At 41.9% G+C, this 24,851-nt stretch overlaps 1 protein-coding gene across 3 annotated transcripts in view; it reads left to right on the top strand.

Annotated features, from left to right (window-relative positions):
- The window catches only part of BLTP3A (bridge-like lipid transfer protein family member 3A), a 58,974-nt gene that overhangs the window by 21,682 nt on the left and 12,441 nt on the right, over positions 1–24,851 (top strand). The window contains exons 2-14 of one of the 3 annotated variants that reach the window (XM_082415035.1): positions 1,323–1,485; positions 1,587–1,625; positions 2,343–2,434; positions 9,831–10,020; positions 10,334–10,474; positions 10,905–11,075; positions 11,766–11,958; positions 18,592–18,678; positions 19,194–19,364; positions 19,776–19,915; positions 20,322–20,463; positions 20,714–20,907; positions 21,120–22,576. In XM_082415035.1, coding sequence (XP_082271161.1) covers positions 1,323–1,485; positions 1,587–1,625; positions 2,343–2,434; positions 9,831–10,020; positions 10,334–10,474; positions 10,905–11,075; positions 11,766–11,958; positions 18,592–18,678; positions 19,194–19,364; positions 19,776–19,915; positions 20,322–20,463; positions 20,714–20,907; positions 21,120–22,576 — 3,180 coding nt within the window. The remainder of the gene's footprint in view (positions 1–1,322; positions 1,486–1,586; positions 1,626–2,342; positions 2,435–9,830; positions 10,021–10,333; positions 10,475–10,904; positions 11,076–11,765; positions 11,959–18,591; positions 18,679–19,193; positions 19,365–19,775; positions 19,916–20,321; positions 20,464–20,713; positions 20,908–21,119; positions 22,577–24,851) is intronic. The other 2 variants (XM_082415036.1, XM_082415037.1) reach the window with 2 other exon arrangements.

Genomic DNA, 24,851 nt, shown 5'->3' with positions numbered 1-24,851 from the left:
CAAATTAGCATCTGGACCCAGTAGCGTGATGAGATTCAGGTTCAGTCCCTTTGGCAAGTCTGTAAGTGGTTGTGTGTTCTTTTGTCACATCAGTAAAGGTAGGTGTAAGGGTCTGGGGTTTCACTTTACCCTACTTAACAAGCCAATAATTAATCTGCTACTGTTTTATATTCTAACCTCATAGAGCTCCCTCTTCTGCTGTTTCAGGTAGTGTTTAAAAGTATAATGGCTTGCTTTCTGAGATGTCCTGGTCTGTTACCCCCCAACACCCCCGCCCCACTTTTATTTGGACCATCTCTTTTCTTCATTTCTGTCATGCTTAGTTTGGATTCCTCTCCCAGCAGTACCCTGTCCTAAGAAGGAGCCTTGGTTAGTTCCAAGAGTTTATAGGGTTAGATTGCTTCAGCTCCTTTGGGACCCTTGCCCCAAATCCCTCCAGTTTCAGTTGCTATTCTCAAATTGACCCACATTGCTTTTTGCTGAGTACTTGGTTATCTTGGAGTTCTTCTGTTCTCTGATCTGTCTGATGCCCTATTGTTTTCCTCTTTGTTGATTTGCACAGCTGCTTATAGCACTCATGTCCTGTGGCTGTTAATGTTTTTTCCCTGCCTGCTTGTGTATGAGGGTTTATGAGGATGCTTTATCTTCTAGTTTTGTTTTAAATGTTATCCATGGGTTTTTTAGTTGCAATCTAGTTCTGGTTTTATATGGAGATTCAGATATATCAAAAGGCTCTATTGCCACTGCTATAGCCATTTCTCCAGAATTCCCATCATAGGTTCTTGAGTAGAAAGATGACACAGTCGTGACAGAATGAAATGTCTCACCTAACATCTTTTTTTAAAAAAATTAATTAATTAGTTTTTGGCTGCGTTGGGCCTTCGTTGCTCTGCACGGGGTTTCTCTAGTTGAGGTGGGTGGGGGCTGCTCTTCGTAGCGGTGTGCGGGCTTCTCATTGCGGTGGCTTCTCTTGTTGCGGAGCACGGGCTCTAGGCGCACAGGCTTCAGTAGTTGTGGCTCGTGGGCTCTAGAGCACAGGCTCAGTAGTTGTGGCGCACGGGCTTAGTTGCTCCGTGCCATGTGGGATCTTCGGGGACCAGGGCTCGAACCCGTGTCCCCTGCATTGGCAGGTGGATTCTTAACCACTGCGCCACCAGGGAAGTCCTCACCTAACATCTTACATGGCATAGAGACAGTGTGGCCATTAGTCCCCATTTGTTCTTTAACTTTCTCTTTTCTCTAAATTGAGAAGTGTTATTCGCTATAATGCACATTTGCAGATTTCTGTGGAAATAATAGCTTCTTATCATCACTCTTTTCAGGTTCACTAAGAATCTTTCCCCAGACAAAATCAATTTGAGCACCCTGAAAGGGGAGGGTCAGCTGACCAACCTGGAGCTGGATGAAGAGGTTCTACAGAATGTGCTGGAGCTTCCCACCTGGTTAGCCATCACTCGGGTCTACTGCAACAGGGCCTCAATCCGGGTGAGAATGGGGGTCAGAGTGCTGCTGCTCTCTTTGGCCAGCAGACCTGCCTTCTTGAGGGGTGACTCCCACAGCCCTGAGTCTTTGCTTTCCTCTTTCAGATCCAGTGGACAAAGTTGAAGACACACCCAATTTGCTTGGTAATGGCCTTTCTTGATTGCAAGTAATCAAATGGGGATGGCCGGGGTAAGGTTTTAGAAGATCTGAGAGAAGATGGGGAGGAGCCCTGATGGGCTGTCCCTTTTGGGAGTGTGGGTTCTTCTGTCTGGCTTGTGAGCTTCTCTGTGAGACAGAGTGACTGTTGTCTGGGCTTTTTCTGGAACTGCTGTGCAACATAGCAGTTAGCACTAAGACACAAGACCCTGGAGTCCTGATTTTGTTTTGTTTTGTTTTGATTTTCGTTTTTCTTTTAAAACAAGTTTTGCTGCCCAGGTTCTACCTTTACATTTCCTTTGGATTCCTGACAGAGGAAAAATTAGAAGTTTAGTTCATGTTGACTGTTGGGTGATTATCAGCTGAAAGCCCTCCAGGAACTGATTGATACATATCTTTACCCCAAAGACTGGAATCCCCAGGAATAGTAATATCTCAGTAACTTGGATTTATGTTTTCTTTTTCTGCTATGAGCTAATCCCATGCTTGTCATGGAGTTCTGCTGCTAATGGAAATGGAAGGGGGAAGATGAGGGCTCTCTTTGTATTTCAGTTTGTTCATTCATTCATTTGACAGACATTTATTATCTGCCTACTGTGGGCACAGCCCTCGACTAGGTATTGGAGCACAGAGATGGATAAGACACAGTCTGTGCTGTGTGGGATTTTGTGCAGCTGCTTAGCTCTCTGTGGCTTTTATTTCAGTGTCTGGATAAGGTAGAGGTGGAGATGAAGACATGTGAGGAGCCTCGGCCCCCCAATGGACAGTCTCCTATTGCCCTCGCTTCAGGACAGAGGTTAGTTGCTTTGGGTCCTATTATTTCCAACATATTAACTGATCCAGATCACCTTTTAATTAAAAAATAAAAACTTCATTATGGAAAATTTCAAACATGCACTAAAATAGAGAGAATAGTGTACTGAACCCCCATGCACCCAAGATCTAACTTTCACGATTATCAACATTTTACCATTCTTTTTCTACTTTTCTTCTGCCACTTTGTGTGCATGTGTGTGTGTTCGCACACTCTGTAGTTCTTATTTATTTATTTATTTATTTATTTTTGGCTGTGTTGGGTCTTCGTTGCTGCACGCGGGCTTTCTCTAGTTGCCGCGAGCGGGGGCTACTCTTCGTTGCGGTGCACGGGCTTCTTATTGTGGTGGCTTCTCTTGTTGCAGAGCATGGGCTCTAGGTGCGAAGGCTTCAGTAGGTGTGGCACGTGGGCTCTGGAGTGCAGGCTCAGTAGTTGTGGCACACGGGCTTAGTTGCTCTGCGGCATGTGAGATCTTCCCGGACCAGGCTTGAACCTGTGTTCCCTGCATTGGCAGAAGGATTCTCAACCACTGTGCCACCAGGGGAGCCCCACTCTGTAGTTCTTGAAAGCAAATCCCAGGTGCCATATGATTCCACCTGTAAATACTTCTGTATTGTGTGTCTTTAACAGACAAGGATTGAGAAGAAAGAAAAAACCCCACAGTACTATTATCACAATTAATAGAATTAATAGGGATTCCTTAATATCATCTAATACTTATTGCATATTCAATTGTCCTGAATTGTCTCTGAAATATTTTTTTACAATTCAGTGTGGCTCCACAGAACTCCACACCTTATATTTGGGGATATGCTTTTTAAAGCTCTTTAACTCTGAACAGTTCTCCACCCCCACACTTTTTTTTTTTTTTTAAAGAATTTCTTTTTTTTAATAGTAATCTTTTATTTATTTATTTATTCATTATATTTATTTTTGGCTGTGTTGGGTCTTCGTTTCTGTGCGAGGGCTTCCTCTAGTTGCGGCAAGCAGGGACCACTCTTCATCACGGTGCGCGGGCCTCTTCACTATCGCGGCCTCTCTTGTTGCGGAGCACAGGCTCCAGACGCGCAGGCTCAGTAGTTGTGGCTCACGGGCCTAGTTGCTCCATGGCATGTGGGATCTTCCCAGACCAGGGCTCGAACCTGTGTCCCCTGCATTAGCAGGCAGATTCTCAACGACTGCGCCACCAGGGAAGCCCCCACACTTTTTTATATATCATTTGTTCTTTGTAGAAACTGGAGTATTTCTTCTAAAGAATTTCCCACATTTTATATTTTGGCTGATTGTGTCCTCGAGGTGTCATTTAAAATGTTTCTTGTTTAATCTGGTAGTTAGATTTAAAGGCTGGATTTGATTCATTTGTTTGTTTGTTTTCTTGGTAAAAATACTTCATGAATGGTACTGTGTATTTCCTACTGTAACGTAATGGGAGGCACATAATATTCCTTTGGTTAGGATTAATCAGTGGATTCAGATGATGTTGGCCTGACTTGTCTGTTATGATAAGTTCCTCATCTACCTCTTACCTCATGGTTTAAGGACCATTGATGATAGTTGTCTATAGATCTATTATATCATTGTAGGATAGAAAATAGAGATTTTATAATTCTTTTTTCCTATTGCATTTATTAGTTGTGATTTTCTATAAAGAACTTTCTTTCACCAACTATTTGAAATACAGTTTGTACAGGAATGTCAGGATAAATGCTGGATTCTTTTTTTTTTTTTTTTTTTAGCTACGTCGGCTCTTAGTTGTGGCACATGGGGTGTTTGTTGAGGTGTGCAGGATCTTTCATTGCGGTGCGGGCTCTGCGTTGCAGCACATGGGCTTCTCTCTAGTTGTGGTGTGCAGGTTTGCTCTCTCTAGTTGTGGTGCGTGTGGGCTCTGTAGTTTGCAGTGTGCAGGCTCAGTAGTTGTGGCATGCGGGCGTAGTTGCCCCGCGGCATGTGGGATCTTAGTTCCCCGACCAGGGATCGAACCCGCGTCCCCTGCATTGGAAGGAGGATTCTTTACCACTGGACCACCAGGGAAGTCCCTGTATTTTTTATTCATATGCTGAATCTTGGTTCCTAACTACAATAATATAATAAATGATTTACTTTTTCAATAGTTTCAAAAAATAACAAAACCAGTATTATAACTATCGATAAGACTACTGAATGCAGTAGCTTTCTTTGTGTGTATGTGTGTTTTAACCTTATGCTATATCCCATTAGGGATGTATCATCAAAATACTGTGTTTTAAAATTACTTGAAATCATTCTTCTTATGGTTGGATACCAATTTGACATACAGAGGCATTCATTTGTTTCATTTTTTTTTTAAGACAGTATAAGAGCAGTTTTAGGTTTAAACAGTAGTATTAAGAGCAAGATACAGAGGTTTCCCATATACCCCCTGCCCTCACACATGCATAGCCTCCCTCATTATTGACATCCCCCACTGGAGTGGTATATTTGTTACAATAGATAAACCTACATTGACACATCAGAATCACACAAAGTCCATAGTTTACATGAAGGTTCACTCTTGGTGGTACATTCTATAGGTTTGGACAAATGTATAATGACATATATTCACCATTATAGTATCATACAATGTATTTTCGCTGCCCTAAAAATCCTCTGTGCTCCACCTAGGCATCCCTCTCCCTGCCCCAACCACTGGCAACCACTGGTCCTTTCACTGTCTCCATAGTTTTTCCTTTTCCAGGATGATTCCGTCTTTTTAGATTGCCTTCTTTCACTTAGTAATATGCATTTAAGGTTCCTCCGTGTCTTTTTAGGACTCTATATCTCATTTCCTTGTAGTGCTGAATAATATTTCATTGTCTGGATATACCACAGTTTATTTATCCATTCACCTATTAGGGCATCTTGGTTGCTTCCAAATTTTGACAATTATGAATAAAGCTGCTATAAATGTCCATGTGCAGGTTTTTGTATGGACATTAAGTTTTCAACTCCTTTGAGTAAATACAAAGGAGCTTGATTGCTGGATCTGTGGTGAGAGTATGTTCAGTTTTGGAAGAAACCACCAAACTGTCTTGCAAAGTGGCTGTACCATTTTGCATTCCTACCAGCAGTGAATGAGAGTTCCTGCTGCTCCACGTCCTTGTCAGCATTTGGTGTTGTCAGTGATCTGCATTTTGACCATTCTGATAGGTGCATAGTGGAATCTCATTGTTGTTCTAATTTGCATTTCCCTGATGACATATGATGTAGAACTTATAAGACACATGCTTATTTGCTATCTGTATATCATTTTTTGTAAGGTGTCTATGAAGGTCTTTGGCCCATTTTTTAATTGGGTTGTTTGTTTTCTTATTGTTGAGTTTTAAGAGTTCTTTGTATATTTTGGGTAACAGTCTTTTATCAGATGTGTCTTTTGCAGATGTATTCTCCCAGTCTGTGGATGGTCTTCTCATTCTCTTGACATTGTCTTTCACAGAGCAGATTTTTAACTTTAATGAAGTCCAGTTTATCCATAATTTCTTTCATGAGTAGTGCCTTTGGTGTTGTATCTAAAATGTAATTGCTATACCTGGGGTCGTCTAGGTTTTTTCTTATGTTATCTTCTAGGAGTTTTATATCAGTTTGTTTTAAAATTTTAAATTGTTTTTAATTTATTTTTAACCTATGTAAAATTACATAGTTCCAAAGTTAAAACTATAACACAATGTATGTTATATGTATGTATGTTTGTATTGTCCCCACTCTGTTTCTTACACAAAATGTAACATACCATAAACACTTTCCACATTGCTTTTTTCTTTTAAAAGTATATCCTGGAGAGCACTTCATAGAAGTATGTAGAGAGATGTTTCTTATTCCTTTTTGCACCTGCAAAATACTCAGTATATTTTATAGCGGCGTCATTGTTCATATAGCCAGTTCTTTGTTGATAGATATTTGAATTATTTCTAGGTTTTTTGCTGTTACAAATAGTGCAGTAATAAATGACCTTGTTTGTAAGTTACTTAGTATTTTTCCAGCATATTTTAAAAAACAGCTTTATTGAGGTAGAATTCATCCATTTAAAGTATACAATTCAATAGTTTTTAGTATATACACCAGGTTGTGCAACCATCACCACAATAAATTTTAGAACATTTTTATCACCCAGAAAGAAACTCCATACCTCTTAGAAGTCACTCTTCATTCTCCCCTGCCTTAGCCTTAGGCAACCATAAATCTACTTTCTGTATCTATTCTGATCATTTCATACAAATGGAATCATATATTATGTGGTCTGTTGTGACTGGTGTCTTTCACTTAGCATAGTGTTTTCAAGGTTCAGCTATGTGGTAGCATGTATCAGTACTTTATTCCTTTTATGGCTGAATAATATTCTCTTGTGTGGATATGCCACATTTTATTTATCCATTCATCAGTTGATGGACATTTGGTTTGTTTCCACTGTTTTTGCTAGCATATTTTGGGATAGATTCCTGGAAGTGGGGCTGCTGGGTCTAACAGCAAAAGCATGTATAATTTTGATAGACATTGCTAAATTACCCTCCGTAAGGATTTTGTAATTTCATGTTACCACCAGCAATGTTGTAAGAGTTCTTGTTTTCCAAGAGCCTTGCCAATAGACAATATTTTCAAACTTTAGGCTTTTTTTTTTTTTAATTTATTTATTTTTGGCTGTGTTGGGTCTTCGTTGCTGCGCGCGGGCTTTCTCTAGTTGCGAGTGGGGGCTGCTCTTCGTTGTGGTGCGCAGGCTTCTCATTGCAGTGGCTTCTCTTGTTGCGGAGCACGGGCTATAGGCGCGCGGGCTTCAGTAGTTGTGGCACGTGGGCTCAGTAGTTGTGGCTCGTGGGTTCTAGAGCGCAGGCTCGGTAGCTGTGGCACACGGTCTTAGTTGCTCCGTGGCATGTGGGATCTTCCTGGACCAGGGCTCGAACCCGTGTCCCCTGCATTGGCAGGCGGATACTTAACCACTGCACCACCAGGGAAGTCCAAACTTTAAGAGTTTTGTCTAAAGGTAACACCTGGTATTTCTGTGTAGTTTTTTGGTAAGTTATATTGAAGCACACAAATCCTAAGTGTATAGATTAGTGATTCTTTACAAGAAGAAACAGACCATTTCCAGAATCCCAGAAGCCTCCTGCACCCTTCCTAGTCATACCCACCCTCAAGGATAACTTTATCCTGATTTTTAACTCCACACGTTAGTTTTCCCTATTTTTAAATTTATATAAATGTAATCACAAATTATGTCATCATTTGTGTCTACGTACTTTAGTTCAACGTGATGTTTGTGAAAGTCATCCATGTGGTTACATGTAGTTATCATTCATTCATCCTTATTACTGTATGTTATTCCATTATATGCCACAATTATCCATTCTGTTGTAGATGGACATTTGATTTGTTTGCAGTTCCTGGCTATTAAGCATACTGATGCTACATCGAACTGTTCTCTGTCATGACTGTGGTGGTTGATACATGACTCTATGCATTTGTCGAAACCCTGGACGTGTACACCACAAAGAATGATCTTTTCTATACGTAAATTAAAAATGTGTAAGAAAAAAGAATAGTGATGCTATGAACGTTCTTATACATACCTCTTGGTGAACATATGTACACATTTCTGATTTGTATATATCTAGCAGTAGAGTTGCAGGGTCATAGGCTGTGCATATGTTCTGCTTTAGTTCATACTGCTGGACAGTTTTCCAAAGTGCTTGTACCACTTTTCCCCCTGGCAGTGTTGCTAGCACTTAGTATTGTCTCTCTTTTTATTTTAGCCATCTAAGAGGTGTGTAGTTGTATCACATTATGATTTTAGTTTGCATTTTTTTGATGATTTGTTTATTAGAATTTCAAATATCCTCTTTCACAAAGCATTGATGTATTCTGCCCATTTATCTTTTGGGTTATTTTTGGGGTTATTTGTCTTTTTCTTATTAATTTGTAGAAATTCTTTATACTGGAAACAAGTCCTTGGTTATATACATGTATTACAAATATCTTCTCCTACTATGTGGGTTCCCTATCACTCCTAATGTTATTTTTTTGTTGACCAGAAATGATTAATTTAATATAGTCCTATATATCTATTTTTCCCTTTATGGTTAGCACTTTTTGTGTCTTGTTTAAGGAATCTTTTCCTATCTTAAAGCATGAAGATATTCTCCTATGTTTTTTTCTAACTTTATTCTTTTAGTTTTATTGTTTGACTTTTCACATTTAGATCTACAATCAATCTTGAAACTTGTTTTTTTGTTTGTTTAATGTAAGATAAGGGTCAATATTATTTTTTCTCTTTGCAGATAGCCTCAAACTGACCATGCACCATTATTGAAAAGACAGTCTTTTCCCTACTACACTGTCACTTTTGTCATAAATCAAGTGACTCTTAGTGTAGTTTTTATATACGAGTGAGGTTGAACATCATTTTATGTTTAATATCTATTTGCATTTATTTTTCTGTGAACTGTCCCTACTTTGTCCCGTTTTTATTGGGCTCTTGGTCTTTTTCTTCCGAGTTTTTTGAAACTCTTTATACATCAGAGATATTAGCCCTTTGTGATATAAATTGCAAAGATTTTTTTTTCCAGTTTGTAATTCCCAGACTTTTGTATCTCTTGTAATGAGAACTGTTTCACCTACATGTCAAGAATGTCTGTGTTTTCCATGTCCAGAAGGACTTTAAGGATGGCCTTTGTTCCTCTCCCTGCTGTTTCTGCCTCTCACTATAAAGCACAGCTATGCTCTTTGGGATAGATTTGACAGGGCAGAGGTGGGACTGTTCTTGACTAGATTTCACAGTATTAGACCTCATGCTAACCTGGCTGTACTTCTTTCCTCTTTTCACTACTTTTGCAGAGTATGTTCTGTCTTTGAAGATGTTATAGAAACCTAGTGTTTCCTTTCTGTTGTTATATCTCTCCTCACAGACAATATTCAATATTTATTCAGGTAGTTTGTAGACTGTGAAAATATTTTTTTCAATTTATTCTTTCTAACCAGAGATTGTTTCCAGGTCAACTCTTTCTTTTATTCCATTCTTAAAAAAAAATCTCATCAGAAAGAGACTACATCATCATAAAAATTTTTAGAAATGTAAAAAATATAAAGCAGAAATGGGAGGAGAAAAATTTTTAAAAAGTCATCCACAGTTCTAGCATCCAAAGACAGGCGTTGTTAAGAGTCTTGTCTTATGTCTTCCAGTATAAAGAGTATGCCTACTAATTCCCTGGCGGTCCAGTGGTTAGGACTCGGCGCTTTCATTGCCAGGGCCCGGGTTCAATCCCTGATCAGGGAAGTAGAATCCCGCAAGCTGCACGGCATGGCCAAAAAGAAAAAAAAAGTATGCGTCAAGTCTCATATGATCCTGAATGTTGGTCTGCCTCGTTTGTTGTAGTGAGTATGGCTTTGCCGAGAAGGTGGTGGAGGGGATGTTCATCATCGTCAGTTCCATCACCATCAAGATTCACTCCAAGGCCTTCCACGCTTCTTTTGAATTGTGGCAGCTCCAGGGCTATAGTGTGAACCCCAACTGGCAGCAGAGTGACCTCCGCCTCACCCGTATCACTGACCCCCGCCGAGGAGAGGTGACAGCCCTGGCATTCTGAGAAGGGAGAATGGGGGGTTCAAAATAGGACTCATTCTTAAAGGATGTTATTCCTGCTTTGGGGATTTCCTCAAAGTCTCCCCCATCCTTGGGAACCCAAGAATCCCTTCTGTCCAGTATTACTGTTACATCCTTTCCTCAGTAATGGATCTCTGATCCACTGCCTTCTGTGGGTAGGATCCCAGCTGAGAATGGTGGGGGTCTCTGCCTTGCCAGTCTTTTCCCCTTGGACTTCCTGCCTCTTGATTAATTTCATCCACAGAATTAAGGGATTTTACTTTCTTTCCTTCTAGGTTTTAACATTTAAGGAAATAACTTGGCAAACACTTCGAATTGAGGCAGATGCTACAGACAATGGTGATCAGGACCCAGTCACCACTCCACTGAGGCTTATTACCAACCAAGGCAGGATCCAAATAGCCCTCAAGAGAAGAGTGAGTGTGTTCTCTGTCCTCATGAAAACTTCCATCTTTTATTCTCCAAGATAGCATGGGAGATGGTGTTTCCTCCTTTTTGAGTGTTATTGGCCCCTGGAATGACATTTGAAAGGGGAGGACCTGCAATTCAGTGTTGCACTGTATCTGCTAATGAGGAAACATTTCTACCTCCCTGTCATTTTAATTTTGAAAACCATGATTTTTACCTGTATATAGGGACACATAGGCAGTTGATTATTGCTGCTTCTTGTTAATCACAGAAAACTTTAGTAGTTTTGTAAGAAATTGACTCTCCACAGTGCTTGATACTTTCCTTTCGTGTATTGGGGATTGAAAAGCCATCTCTGAAATTGGTTGGGCAGTGGTCACTTTGAGTAGTTGGGATGGTACCAGATGTTGAATCCTGTGTTCTGTGTGACCCCTTCAGACCAAAGATTGCAATGTGATAGCCTCCAAGCTGATGTTCCTGTTGGATGACCTGCTCTGGGTGCTAACTGACTCACAGCTCAAGGCTATGATGAAATATGCAGAATCACTGAGTGAGGCCATGGAGAAGTCAGCACAGCAGAGAAAGAGCCTGGCCCCTGAACCTGTACAGGTTAGAGGTGAAACAGAGACCCTTGGTGGCAGTGGGGAGATGGTAGGCCGGACCTAATTCATACCTCCACCGTAAGTGGAGCCTAGGCTTTATTAGGCTTATTTGGGGGAATTTGTCATTCACTTCTGGAGGTACATAGGCTTTGCCTGTGCCTCTGATTTATTCAGTTATTCTGTTCTTTGGGTGCCTCCAGTGTGTTAGGTATACAGTGTTAGCCACTGGAAAGCCTCTTGTTCCTGTCCTTGGAACTCTTGCTGTCTTAAAATATGGACTATAAACAAGTTATTACAATATGATGTGATAAGTGCTGTAATAGAGGTAAACACTGTGCCATGAGAGCACAAAGAAAATGGATCCAACTACCTGGGCTGAAAGAGGGCATTTAGGGAAGACTTCCTGGAGGAGGTGTTTTAGCATCAGTCAGCTAAGTTCTAGGGGGGTGAGAGCTTAGAAGGCAATTCAAATCTCAGAACAGGACTCTGACAGTTACTAGATTAATTATAATTTGGCTTCTTGGAGTTTGGGTTATTTAAGTGGGGTAGACCTACATGAGATACCAGACGAATAGTTATGAGAAGGAAGGGACACCTTGTCAAATTGTGGTTTTCTTCAGGCTGAACTAAAGCTTAAAGAAAGCCAGCAAGGAGGCTGTCTGGGTCTGGACTTCTTGTTTCTCTCTGTCACGTGTAGATCACCCCACCTGCTCCCAGCGCCCAGCAGTCCTGGGCCCAGGCGTTCGGTGGCAGCCAGGGCAGCAGCAACAGCAGCAGCAGCCGCCTCAGCCAGTACTTTGAGAAATTTGATGTGAAAGAGTCCTCCTACCATCTGCTCATCTCCCGCCTGGACCTGCACATTTGTGATGATAGCCAGTCCCGAGAGCCAGGTACCCCGTGAGGCCTGAGCCTGTGCAGGGTGGTCCATCACCTCCTGGAGCTCTGGGCAAAGCTTGGGGATGGAAGGCTGTTTTCAAGACTATGTGGGGTATTTGTCTGGCTCCCCTTAATCACAGGCCTTCCTCAGGCCTCTGTGCTCCTGTGGCAGCTCTCTGTCTGCGAGTGCTCTTCAGCCTTTAGGATGCAGCAGAACTACCTGTGAGACAGTAAGACACAGGAGCTGGGCCTCTTCCCAGCCCCCACTAAATCGGAATCTTCAGGGGTAGAGCCCAAGCAGTGTATACTTTTTTTTCCCTCCCCAGAGTCTTTTGGGCAATGCTAACCACTGTTATAAGCTTTCAGGAAAGTAAATTCAACTATAGGAAACCTCAGAATTTTCAGATCTTTGAGTCAATTTAAATAGTTATTATGTATAAATGTGTTCTTCCCAAGCAGAGAAGTTATGGTGTGTTCTTGTCATGCTTTTTCATTCATTAGAGCAATTTTTTTTTTTAACATGGTGTTCCCTAAATCACATATTAATTTAAACTGCATCAATAGAAGTGTGGGTTCCGGAGCTCTGGAAATTCTTCTCTGGCACCTTTGTGGACTCCATTTGGAACTCTGAGCCTTGTTTTTGATGCTGTTCTTGAGGACATTAACAAAGAGAAAGCATCCCAGGAAGGGTGTGCAGATTGTTTAATGCTATGGAAACCGTAGCATAGAAGGAAAGAGTTGAAAGACACAGAGATATTTCATATGAAAAAGAGTAGACACAGGATATAGGAGAGCCATCTTTAAATAAAGAGAGGGCGTTTATGCAGAGTGGAGTGGTCCTTAGGAAAGTCAAGCCCAGAGCCCTTCAGACATTGCTTTTATTTTGTGGCGCTGTAAGCAGAGCATAAACAAATAGCACCTGCTTTTTTGGCAGACATCTCTGCCCATTTGAGACTCACTAGAGCAATTGGTATTAAGTACACATACACATTTATTCAGAATGAAAAAATAATTGACTCATTTCTTTCCTTCATGAGCCTTAGGGAAATCACTTCACCCCTCTGAGTTTCTTCATTTGTGAACCTTGAGTTAAATTATATCTTACTCATTTACCTTATAGGTCGTTATCAGGCTCAAATGACATAATATACTGAATTTGGAGGACATTAATCATAGGCCAGTATTCGGTATTATTATTTCTCTGCTGCCAGTTCCTTCAGTACTCTTTGTCCTCCCTCTACACCCCTCTGCCACCAGCTCTTGTTTTTAGATGCCGTCCTATGGAAGCTTGTGTTCTTGCTGCCTTTTCCTCTCTGGAGGTTATGTTTGCTTCTTAATGAGACCTAGATTCATTTTCCTTGGGGGAACCTACTACCTTTTCTTTCTGGGACACCAAGCACCAATGCCTCTCTTGCTTTGCTCTACCTTGGTCTTGAAGTGACTTCAGCCCCCCTCCACTCCCAACATGAAAGAGCTGAAAGGAGCAGTGACAGCGTAAAGATTGCTTTTGCCACCACAGCAAATAAGTTGCTCACTGTTTTGTTAGCCACTAGTTTTGGAAGTTCTTTGCTAAAACAATTATTTTTTTGTTTGGTTGTTTCTTCCAAGTGTTACTATAAAGACCTTGCAGTTTTGTTTTGTTTTGTTTTTAAAAATATTTATTTATTTATTTGGTTGCACTGGGTCTTAGTTGCGGCATGCAGGATCTTCGTTGTGGCGTGCGGGATCTTTTTCAGCTGCAGCATGTGAACTCTTAGTTGTGGCATGCATGTGGGATCTAGTTCCCTGACCAGGGAACGAACCCGGGCCCCCTGCATTGGGAGCGCGGAGTCTTAACCACTGCGCCACCAGAGAAGTCCCTGTTCTGTTTTGGTTTTAATTCTTTCAGAAATCTTTATTAAAAATACATTATTGAGAGTTTCATCCTTTTGCTTGATAAGAGCGTATAGCACTGTCCTCTTCATGTAACAGGGTCCTGCAATCCATACTAAGAGGTGAATGACTAGCCTTCCCTGAAGCCCCCATGTATTTATTAAGCTAAGTGAATCTACTTGGTGGATTTTAGGAAAGTTTTGGATGAGATATTTTTAGATAGAGGGATAAATCCCAGCCAACCGTACCCAGGTGTGGCATATGACTCTGTGAAGGGACAAGGAACACAAAGAGTTCTTGTGACTTTGATTCTTCTCCTTGGATTTGGGAAGAAAGGGGAAGGGAGAACTAGGTGTTACGGAAAGGGTGCTAAGATTCTCTGGAGTTGTCCTGTCCAATATGGCAGCCACTAGCCACATATGACTATTGGGCACTTGAAATATTGGCTGATCCAAATTGAGATGGGGTGCAAGTGTAACATACGCATGGGATTTCGAAGATAGAGTACAAAAAAAGAGTGTAGAATACCTTAATAATTATTTTCATATTGATTACATGTTGAAATGATATTTGGAGTATATTGGTTTAAATAATGTGTAATATTAAAATTAAATTCACTTTTAAAAAAAAACTTTTTTAATGTAGCTACTAGAAAATTTTAAATTACTTATGTGGCTTATGTTACATTTCTATTGGATAGCATTGCTCTAGAACTCTCTGTCCAATATGGTAGCCAGTAGCCACATGTGGCTATTTAAATTAAAATCAAAATTAAATAAAATTAGAAATTCAGTTCCTCATTTACACCAACAACATTTCAAGTACTCATTATAATCTATGGACCATAGAAGATGTCCATCATCACAGAAAGTTCTTTTGGATAGTGCTGCTCTAGGGACTCCTTGAAGGCTACATCTGTCTGCTTTTTCATTAAGGGACACTATAGCCTGGATATTGGGACCCCTCACTAATACGCTCGTCTATCCCTTGGTATTGGAGGTGAAGTTATTGGAAACTTGGTGGGTAACTGGGGACGGCTTGGCTTGCAGTGGGGCAGCACTGTCTCTTAAAATCAAACTGGAGCAGCTCGCCCTTCAGGCTTCTGGGAGGAGGTAGGTGGTTGATGGGGAAAAGAGTGTCATCTGCCTCTTTTTAGTTATCTCCCTCAGGATAAGGGCTGTGAGCCAAAGCTTTCTTCACCTCTCTTCAGGCTAGGCTATCCTCTCCCACCATCTCACTGGAGAATTTTAGTCATTTATGTACACTATTTACCATTTATGTGTCATATATGATTATGTGTTTATAATTAAATATGTTGATAATGGGTAATTATATTTGATTTCTATTCTAAACCTTATTTTAATATGTTCAGTCGTGTAGTTTATTGTTCTTTTAGTTCCAAATAAATCCAACAGAGGGAGCATGGCTGTGAAACCCTCTCCCTCTAGTAGCCTAGGTCATGCATGTTCAACTGGGATGATATCTCCCCACAGCAGGGAAAAATCCACTCTTTTCTTTTAAACAGATATATATTTATTGAGATATCATTCATATACCGTACAATTCACCCATTTAGAATATACAACTCAGTGTTTTAAAGTATAGTCATAGGGTTATGTGATCATTACTACAATCTAATTTTAGAACCTTTTTGTCATCCGTAAAAGAAACTCTGTACCCATTAGATGACACTCCCCATTTTGTAGCTGTAAGCAACCACTGATCTTTCTGTCTTGATGTTTGCCTATTCTGGACATTGGAAATTGGTTCTTTGGTGAGGGGTGGGGGTGAAAAAAAATCTTAGATATAACAATGCTTAACCTTATTGACAAAATTTTATTCCTTAGTATTTAATTTCTCTTATTGAGTTTTCTTGGGTATCATATGAGCAACACTGATGTTGAGTTCATGGAAGATCAGGGCTATAAACTATGGCAAATAGATGGCTGTGATTAGAGGACTTTCTATCGATTGCTTGATCTCAAAGTCAGATGGTGAGAGGTGGCCTGTACATAGCTAGCAGCTGTCATTGGCTGCCTCATCAGTGTTGTTTATATTTAATCCTTAGTACTTTTGTGATTTGAACTTTGAGAATTAAATAAAAATAGTTTATATTTTATTATTTAATTATACAAATTGTTCAACAAATCAATAATTTAGTTAAATGTTGAAAAGGAAAAATATTGACACTATCTGAATATCTAGCACCTAGTTAAGCTAAAGTTATTTTCTCATGTTAAGCAAAAGTTAAAAGCTAACAAAATAATAATTTTAAGAAATTAATTTAAAAACTTTATTTTATTCAAAAATAATTTTGAATAATTAAAAATTTGATTATATCACTATTATGTATTAATATAAATTGCTAAATTGCATATGTGATTCTATACATTATAATTTTTATAAGAAATAAATTACATTAAAAGTTACTCAGCAGGGCTTCCTTGGTGGCACAGTGGTTAAGAATCTGCCTGCCAATGCAGGGGACACGGGTTCGAGCCCTGGTCCGGGAAGATCCCACATGCCGCGGAGCAACTAAACCCATGTAACACAACTACTGGGCCTGTGCTCTAGAGCCTGTGAGCCACAACTACTGAACCCCGTGTGCCAGAACTACTGAAGCCCATGCGCCTAGAGCCCATGCTCTGCACCAAGAGAAGCCACCGCAATAAGCCCGCGCACCGCATTGAAGAGTAGCCCCCACTCGCCGCAACTAAAGAAAGCCCACGCACAGCAACAAGGACCCAATGCAGCCAAAAATAAATAAATAAATTTATATATATATAAAAGTTACTCAGCAGATATAGTTATAAACTTAAGTTAAATATTAATAGCTTTAAATTTTTTTAACTTTTCACATTTTATCTTTTAACCTTTTTAAAAAAAATTTTGGGGGCTTCCCTGGTGGTGCAATGGTTGAGAATCTGCCTGCCATTGCAGGGGACACGGGTTCGAGCCCTGGTCCGGGAAGATGCCACATGCCGCAGAGCAACTGGGCCCGTGAGCCACAATTACTGAGCCTGTGCTCCGCAACAAGAGAGGCCGCGATAGTGAGAGGCCCACGCACCGTGATGAAGAGTGGCCCCTGCTTGCCACAACTAGAGAAAGCCCTCGCACAGAAACGAAGACCCAACACAGCCATAAAAATAAATAGAAAAATAAATAAATTTAAAATATGCTTGTTTCTTTAAAAAAAAATTTTTGGCTGCATTGGGTCTTTGTTGCTGTGCGCTGGTCTTTCTCTAGTTGCAGCGAGCGGGGGGCTACTCTTCATTGCGGTGCTTGGGCTTCTCATTGCAGTGGCTTCTCTTGTTGTGGAGCATGGGCTCTAGGCGTGCGAGCTTCAATAGTTGCAACACGCGGGCTCAGTAGTTGTGGCACGTGGGCCCTAGAGTGCACAGGCTTCAGTAGTTGTGGTGCATGGGCTCAGTAGTTGTGATGCCTGGGCTCTAGGGTATGCGGGCTTCAGTAGTTGTGGTGTGTTGGCTCTAGAGCGCAGGCTCAGTAGTTGTGGCGCACGGGCTTAGTTGCCACATGGCATGTGGGATCTTCCCAGACCAGGGCTTGAACCCGTGTCCCCTGCATTGGCAGGCAGATTCTTAATCACTGTGCCACCAGGGAAGTCCCTTAACTTTTAACTTAAAAGAATTATTTAGTCTTTCTTAACCTGGCATTGAATGAAAGGAATAAGCTTTATTCTTATTCTTTTTATGTATAAAGCACAGGTAGACATATAGTACATAAGATATACAGTATATCTGTGGTATTAAATTTCATGGAGAAGGGACAATTAGGAAAAAAATAGCTAAACAGGCTCCTATGAGGTGGTAATTATGACAAAAACGTTGAGCAACAGGAACACAGGTGTAGGTGTATCTCCTAGTAGGATGGTGATTAGTCCAGAACCTTGGCATGGTGATATCTAGAGTGGATGGAAATGACCCTCCTGGTTGTAGGTGTACCAGCTTACAGCTAGAAGGTCCCATGGTATTTCCCTTCACCTGGAAATAGCATGGAAGGGATAGGAGGGAAGTGCAGAACAAGGTAGCTTAGACAACACACATATGCAGAAGAAATAGTCCTTGTTCTTACAGTTCTTAGAGTGTAGTTGGAGAGATAAGACAGAAACATGGAAAGTTCATTCATTTAGTAAGAATTAAATGTAAATTCAAGGTAAACAATAGAATATTTGACTTATTGCAAAAAAATTCAATTTATCTACACTATTCTGTATGTTTATAATGTCCTTGTTAGTGCAGTGTTTTTAGTGTTCCATGGTACTTCGTATGTACAGTGTGTAATGACAGTCTTACATCACAGCTTTAGCTAAGAAATGAAAGGAAGTAACATGGGTCCTGTTTTTTGGGGAGTTTGGCTTATGCCGCTCCAGGTGTTGTGCTGAGGGACAGCAATACTACTATTGCCAGGTTTGGGGGAACCAACCAGTCAGGGTTGTCAAGTGTGCCTGTGGGAGACCTAGGATTGGAATTCCAGAATCCTGAGTTTTGCAGTTTCTTTTGTCTTTCTGGAATTCTGACAGCCATTTACAGAGACAGTGGAATATGCTTTTTTAAAAAAATCTTTTAGAGCATGTCCATTGCAATTCAAAAGAGGAGGGCCTCAGCCTTGCAAATCACCTGACATCATGGCCTTTTGGCTGCACTTATGTATCAGCCAGGCTTTGGAGCTGACCCTTAGGAGGACTTTTAAGTGCTTCAAGTGGTGTTTAAGCCTGTGTTTCTTCTGCTGCTGTTCACCTTTATTTTTCTTTGTAGGTGTCTCCGCAAACAGACTCATGGGTGGTGCAATGCAGCTTACCTTTCGCAAGATGGCATTTGACTATTACCCCTTCCACTGGGCAGGTAGGAGAATTCTGAATGGGTGCAGTTTTAGCGTGGCCTAAGTATTGAGGCCATATGCCTGGGTTCATCCCTGACTGCCCAGCAGAAGGGTGCCAGGGATTGCAGCACATGCTCAGAGAGGTGTTGGCAATAGTCCTTTTCAAGAGAACATCTTCTGGAAACTTGCAGGGTCCACTGTTGATGAGAAGCAGTAGGAGGGCAGGCAGTGTCTGAGATGTTGCTTTTGATTCTGTGCTCTACCCCTTACTTCCACTAGTTTTAGAGCCTCTCCAGTGGTCCATGGTCAAAGATGGCAAAAGTCAGCAGCTGGCCTTTAGGGAACCCTAGGGAAAAATCACATATAGAATCCAGAAGAACTTGAGTGCTCTCACTAGATAATTTTTACTTATCCCAGAGAATTTTGGATTGGCGGTGAGGGATCAGATTCTGAATTATGGAAAACTATACCAATGGAAAAGAAAAATGTAACATTGGATCATGACCTTAGACTAAAATCTTTTTGCTTTATCGCACAGGCGATAGCTGCAAACATTGGGTACGTCACTGTGAGGCCATGGAGACCCGAGGCCAGTGGGCCCAGAAGCTGGTGATGGAATTTCAGAGTAAAATGGAGAAGTGGCATGAGGAGACAGGTCTGAAACAACCCTGGCACCTGGGGGTAGGCTCTCCCTTCCGGAGGAAAGCAGGTGGGTTATGAGGAGCTGGAGGACTCCTGTTGCTTTGCCTCTTGACATTTACCTTTGAGTATCCAGTGGCGATAAAGCACTGGACTGGCTAATTATCCCAACTTACTCCCAGCTGATTATTCCAACTTTATCCCACGGAGAGACATCCGTGACTTTTTTCTTTACGGAGTCCTGTTTGTCTCCAGGGATAGCTGCAGTGTGGAAGAGAGGTTGTTAGCTTCTCTATTCAATAGGCCGTTGCCTTGGTCTTAAGGAGAGAATAGTTTTTGAGTTCCATCCTGGAGCTTGCCAGTGTTAAACTCTTTCCTACATATAGCATTAATGATCTTAGGGTTTTTACTTTCCGAATTCTATTAATGATGATAGTTGAGTGTATCTGATTCTTTTTCCCACCTTCTTATTTTTATTTAGATTCTCTCTCCAGTCCTCGAAAGAACCCCCTTGAGAGAAGCCCCTCTCAGGGCCGACAGGCTGTCTTTCGGCCTCCAGCATGGAATCGCCTGCGCTCTAGCTGCTTGGTAATACGGGTGGATGACTTGGATGTCCACCAGGTAAGGAGCCCACGACACAGGGAAACAAGGCTGGAAAGGGGTGGAGCAGTTCATTTGGAACGCAACACATGTGATCAAGGTTGTAGAATTCAGGGGCTGTTTCCCTCCCTTCCAGGTGGATTTGACACTTTGGTCTGTTTCTTTCTGAGTGTGACTGCTGAGATCAGGACTTGGGATTCCCCACTTTGCTCTGAATACCCCGCTACAAACCTTTCACTGAAAAAACGAACTTGTAGATAGTGTTAGTCAGGTGTGAGAATGCCTGGAATCTGCGTGAAGAGCACTCTGCTCCCTGTGACAGACTTTGGAAGAATTGTAGAGGCTTTATCCTCCCATCTCAGAGGAAATGGAGGAAATTCTATTCTGGGTGCTGTATAGATGCTAACAGCAACTCGTGATTGCATAGGTTTCTACAGCTGGACAGCCAAGTAAGAAGCCATCGACGCTCCTTTCCTGCAGTCGGAAACTTCACAACCTCCCCACTCAGGTCTCTGCCATTCATATTGAGTTCACAGAGTATTACTTCCCCGATAATCAGGAGCTGCCAGGTAAGCACCTGCTCTGGTCATTCCTTACTGTCTTGCTCTTGCTCTTCACATTTGTCAGCCTCGGGGGCTCTCTGCTTATATTCTGTTTGTTATTTGGAGTTTTAAGTGTTTGAGTTAGTTTAGCACACCTTTGTTGAAAACTCTTCCCTGTGTAAATATATACCTTTGATAATAAAATGAATATTAGCTGATAAGTAAGAGTCGAGCTGCTACTTCATTCATGGTGATTCTTTTTTTCTCTGCTTTCCAGTTCCCTGTCCCAATCTTTACATTCAGTTAAATGGTCTGACATTTACTATGGATCCTGTCAGCTTGCTCTGGGGAAACCTCTTCTGCCTGGATTTATACCGCAGCTTGGAGCAGTTCAAAGCTATCTACAAGCTGGAAGATTCAAGCCAGAAAGATGAACACTTGGACATCCGACTGGATGCCTTCTGGTTGAAGGTAGGGTAGAGAGTGGGATTTTTGTTCCCTGTTGGCAGCCACAGCTGCACTTCTACCATGGCTATAATCCAAGTTTCTGCTCTGTTCATTTGATAGAAGTAAGGAAAGCAGTTTTGGGTTCAGCCCAAATGGTCTTTCATGTGTTTATTAATGGTGGGTTGCAGAGTTGCTCAGCTGGCCATTCTGAATTGGGTTTCATTTTCTCTCTGAAGGTGAGCTTCCCGCTGGAGAAGAGAGAGCGGGCTGGGTTGCACCGTCCCCAGGCCCTTGTCTTCTCTGCATCAGGCGTGACTGCCACCAATACACGTCACGCCCCACATTGTAGCTGTCCAGACCTCCAGAGTCTCTTCCGGGGTTTTGCTGCTGCTGAGTTCTTTCATTCCAATTATGTTCAGTTTCCCAAGGTGCCAGGCGGCTTTAGCCTTCTGCACATGCTGTTTTTGCATCACGCCTTCCAGGTGGATTCCCGACTCCCTCAATCTAGTGCCCTCCCTCCCCAGAGGCTTAAGGCTTCCCAGGATCTCTGGTCCATCCACTTCACCCAGATCTCCTTGGACTTTGAGGGAACAGAGAACTTCAAAGGCCATTCCTTGAATTTTGTGGCCCCCTTCCCCTTGTCGATTTGGGCCTGCCTACCCCTCCGCTGGCAGCAAGCCCAGGCACGAAAGCTCCTTATGGCCACAGAAGGGAGGCTGAAAGCATCCGCCAGCTTTGGCAGTCCTGTCCATTCTGAGGCCCTTGCCCCTGACACTGTGTCCCATCAGAGGTCAAAGACTGAGCATGATTTGAAAAGCCTATCAAGCCTTACAGAAGTCATGGAAATTCTGAAAGAAGGCAGCAGTAGTGTGGATAACAAAGGGCCTCTGACAGAGCTGGAGGACACGGCAGATGTGCATGTGCTCGTACACTCCCCTGAGCATGTCCGAGTGAGGCTTGACCACTACCAGTACTTGGCTCTCCTCCGCCTGAAGGAGGTGCTCCAGGGTCTTCAGGAGCAGCTTACTAAGGACACCGAGGCCATGACTGGGTCTCCTCTGCAGGACCAGACAGCTTGCATTGGCGTCCTCTTCCCCAGTGCTGAGGTGGCTCTGCTCATGCATCCTGTCCCTGGGGCTGTCGAAGCTGACTCTGAGGATTCAGATACTACGAGCCTCGTAGATTCAGAGCTGTCTCCTTCAGAGGATAGGGAGCTGAAGTCTGATGCCTCCTCAGAACAGGGCCCAGCAAGCCCCAGGAAGGTTCTGGAGGACAGTGGCGTTGAAAATCTGGATGCATCCCAGGATAGGCCGCTGCCTCTCCATAGCAGTGGAGAAGTGCAGGACTCAGATTCTCTTGCACAGCAGGAGGCAGGGAAGGGCCATGAGGCAGTTGATTCCTTACAGGCCAAGAGACTGAGCAGCGCCCAGGCACCTAGCTCACCAGCTGAGTTGAAGCCCCCAGGGGACAAGGATACTGCTGTGAATGGACAGGGCGAGCTCATCCCCTTGAAGAACATTGAGGGAGAATTATCAAGTGCTATTCACATGACCAAGGATGCCACAAAGGAGGCTCTACATGCCACCATGGACCTCACCAAGGAAGCTATGTCCCTGACTAAGGATGCCTTCAGTCTGGGCAGAGACCGAATGACCTCCACCATGCACAAGATGCTGTCTCTGCCCCCAGCCAAGTGAGTGGTTCTCTGCCTCCTTCATTCGCCTCCTCTCTCCCTCCTAACTCTGGCCATTGGGCTCAGGCCTCCTGCCGTGTGCACTTGTAGATTGGGAAGCACCGTGTGGTCCAGGAGCGTGTATGGAATGGTCTAGTTAATGTGGCAAAGCCTTTAGTTTTTGGAGCTGCCTGTAGAGCAGCGGAAGAACTTTCAGGCTACTTAGAGGATGTAAGCATACCAGTCAGAGGGACTTTATTTTCAGGACTACACCTAATTCTGTGATAGGAGAAGAACCAGAAATTGCAATAAAATAACAAAATCCCATGGATTTTCTCATGCCTCTCATGGCAGTTTTCAAGTCAACATTTATTGCTTCTCAGCATCAAGCTGTCTCCTCTTTCACTGATTCACTATTATTGATACAGCTATGCTGTATCAGAATAATAATACCTGGCATCTGTATGATATTTTATTCTCTTCAGTGGTCTCTCACATAGTATTTTGTTTGATGTAATCTCCACAGCAGCTCGGGGAGGTCGCTGCAGATGTTTGTATCCCCAGTTTATAACTGAGGAAATGGAAGCTTCAGAGAGGATGAGCCCATGGATCCTGTATCTTATAACTAGAAAAGCTGGGGCTTTGGACTTGCTCTTTCTGGTACACCTTATCTATATCTGTCAGAGTAATAGAGAAGGAAGAATTTCACTCATCCGTTCAACAAGTATTTTTTGAGCCCTTACTGTGTGCCAGGCTCTGTGTTAGATGCCGGGGCTACAGTGGGGAGTAAGCAGAAAACACAGAAATGCACAGTCAGAAGAGTGGGAAGGTATAGATTTTTCCATGGGTGCCTGTGGTTTTAGGAAAGATAATGAAAACTATGGGAAATCTTTGCTGGGACACATTGTGGCTTGGGGACCATGGTTTGAAGATCAGTGGCTTTAGAACTTTTGTCTAAGTGGATTTTCTTAAGTGTGTCTCAGAGCAATGCCTGTGGGTATACTAGTACCTGCTAGGCCTAGATAGCCTAGGAGGAAAGAGAAGGAAAGCTTAAAGGATTAATTATGTAATAATACTAGGCAACATTTATTGAGTACTTTCTATGTGTCAGGCCTTGTCCTAAATATTACAATATTAATGCATTGAATTATTGTAAGAACCCTATAAGGCAGGTCCTAATATCACTCCACATTTTACAGATGAGAAAACTGAGGCTCGGAGAGGTAAGAAACTTGCTCAAGATCACACAGCTTGTGAGTGGTGGGGTGAGGATTGAAAGCCTGGACTCCCAGTCACCTAATGTGCTACCTTTTCTAATTAGAGAAGAGTAAGGGAGATGGGAAAAGAGAGGTAAAAAGGAGAAAAGAAAGGTGTGTGATACAAACTCTTTTTGAAACACCAACACTGACTTCCTAACTGCCCAGGCCAGTGGCCTTTTCTCAGTCATCTTTTTCCAGGACTCCTCTGTGCAGTCAGCCTTGCTGGTCAGTTCATTCTGGGCATTTGTAACCCACCCAGTTCCTCACACTTCTCGGAAGGAGTCTTTTCCTTTCCCTTGGCTGCTCTCTTCTTCCTTTTATCCTGTAAATGGAACTGTTCCACAGCACTAGGCTGTCCATATTCTGATCACTTTTGTCATAATTTTTATTTTTTAAATTATAAAAATGATTTGTGTTCATTTCATTGAAAATGTGGAAAAATAAAAGAATAAAGAAGAAAATGTAGCAGTCACTTGTAATGACACTATCCAGAGATAGCCATTATTTACATTTGCATCTGTTTGCTTCCAATTTTTCGACACATATTTGTGTATCCATGTGAATGCTTATATGTGCCTACTCATATAAAGTACACAAATATTATTTTATAATATTTGTGTATTTATATTATTTCTATATAATACAGAAAATTTCCAATTTTATTCACTTTATGATTTATTGTGAATAGTTTCCCATTCATGAGGTACTTGAACATATAATTTTTAATTGCTCTATTATATTCTTGCAAATATAATAATAAAACCAAGGCTGTGTTAAACGTCCCTATTTTTGTGAACATTACTCTTTATGCTTATCTAAATCTTTAGAATAAAACCCAGAAGTGGAATTACTGGGTCAAACACTACAAACATTTTAAGGTTCTTGATGAATTTGCCAAACTTTCAGAAGGTTTATATCACTCTACATTTTTGAATACATTTGACCCTTGATCAATGTGGTGATTAGGAGCACTGAATCTCTGTGCAGTTGAAAATCTGCATGTAACCTATAGTTGGCCTTACCTATAAGAGGTTCCT

The sequence above is a fragment of the Balaenoptera physalus genome (assembly GCF_965194825.1).
Source record: "Balaenoptera physalus genome assembly, chromosome: 11".
Taxonomy (NCBI): domain Eukaryota; kingdom Metazoa; phylum Chordata; class Mammalia; order Artiodactyla; family Balaenopteridae; genus Balaenoptera; species Balaenoptera physalus.
Note: the sequence above shows the minus strand (reverse complement) of the source record. Positions and strands in the feature narration are given on the sequence as shown.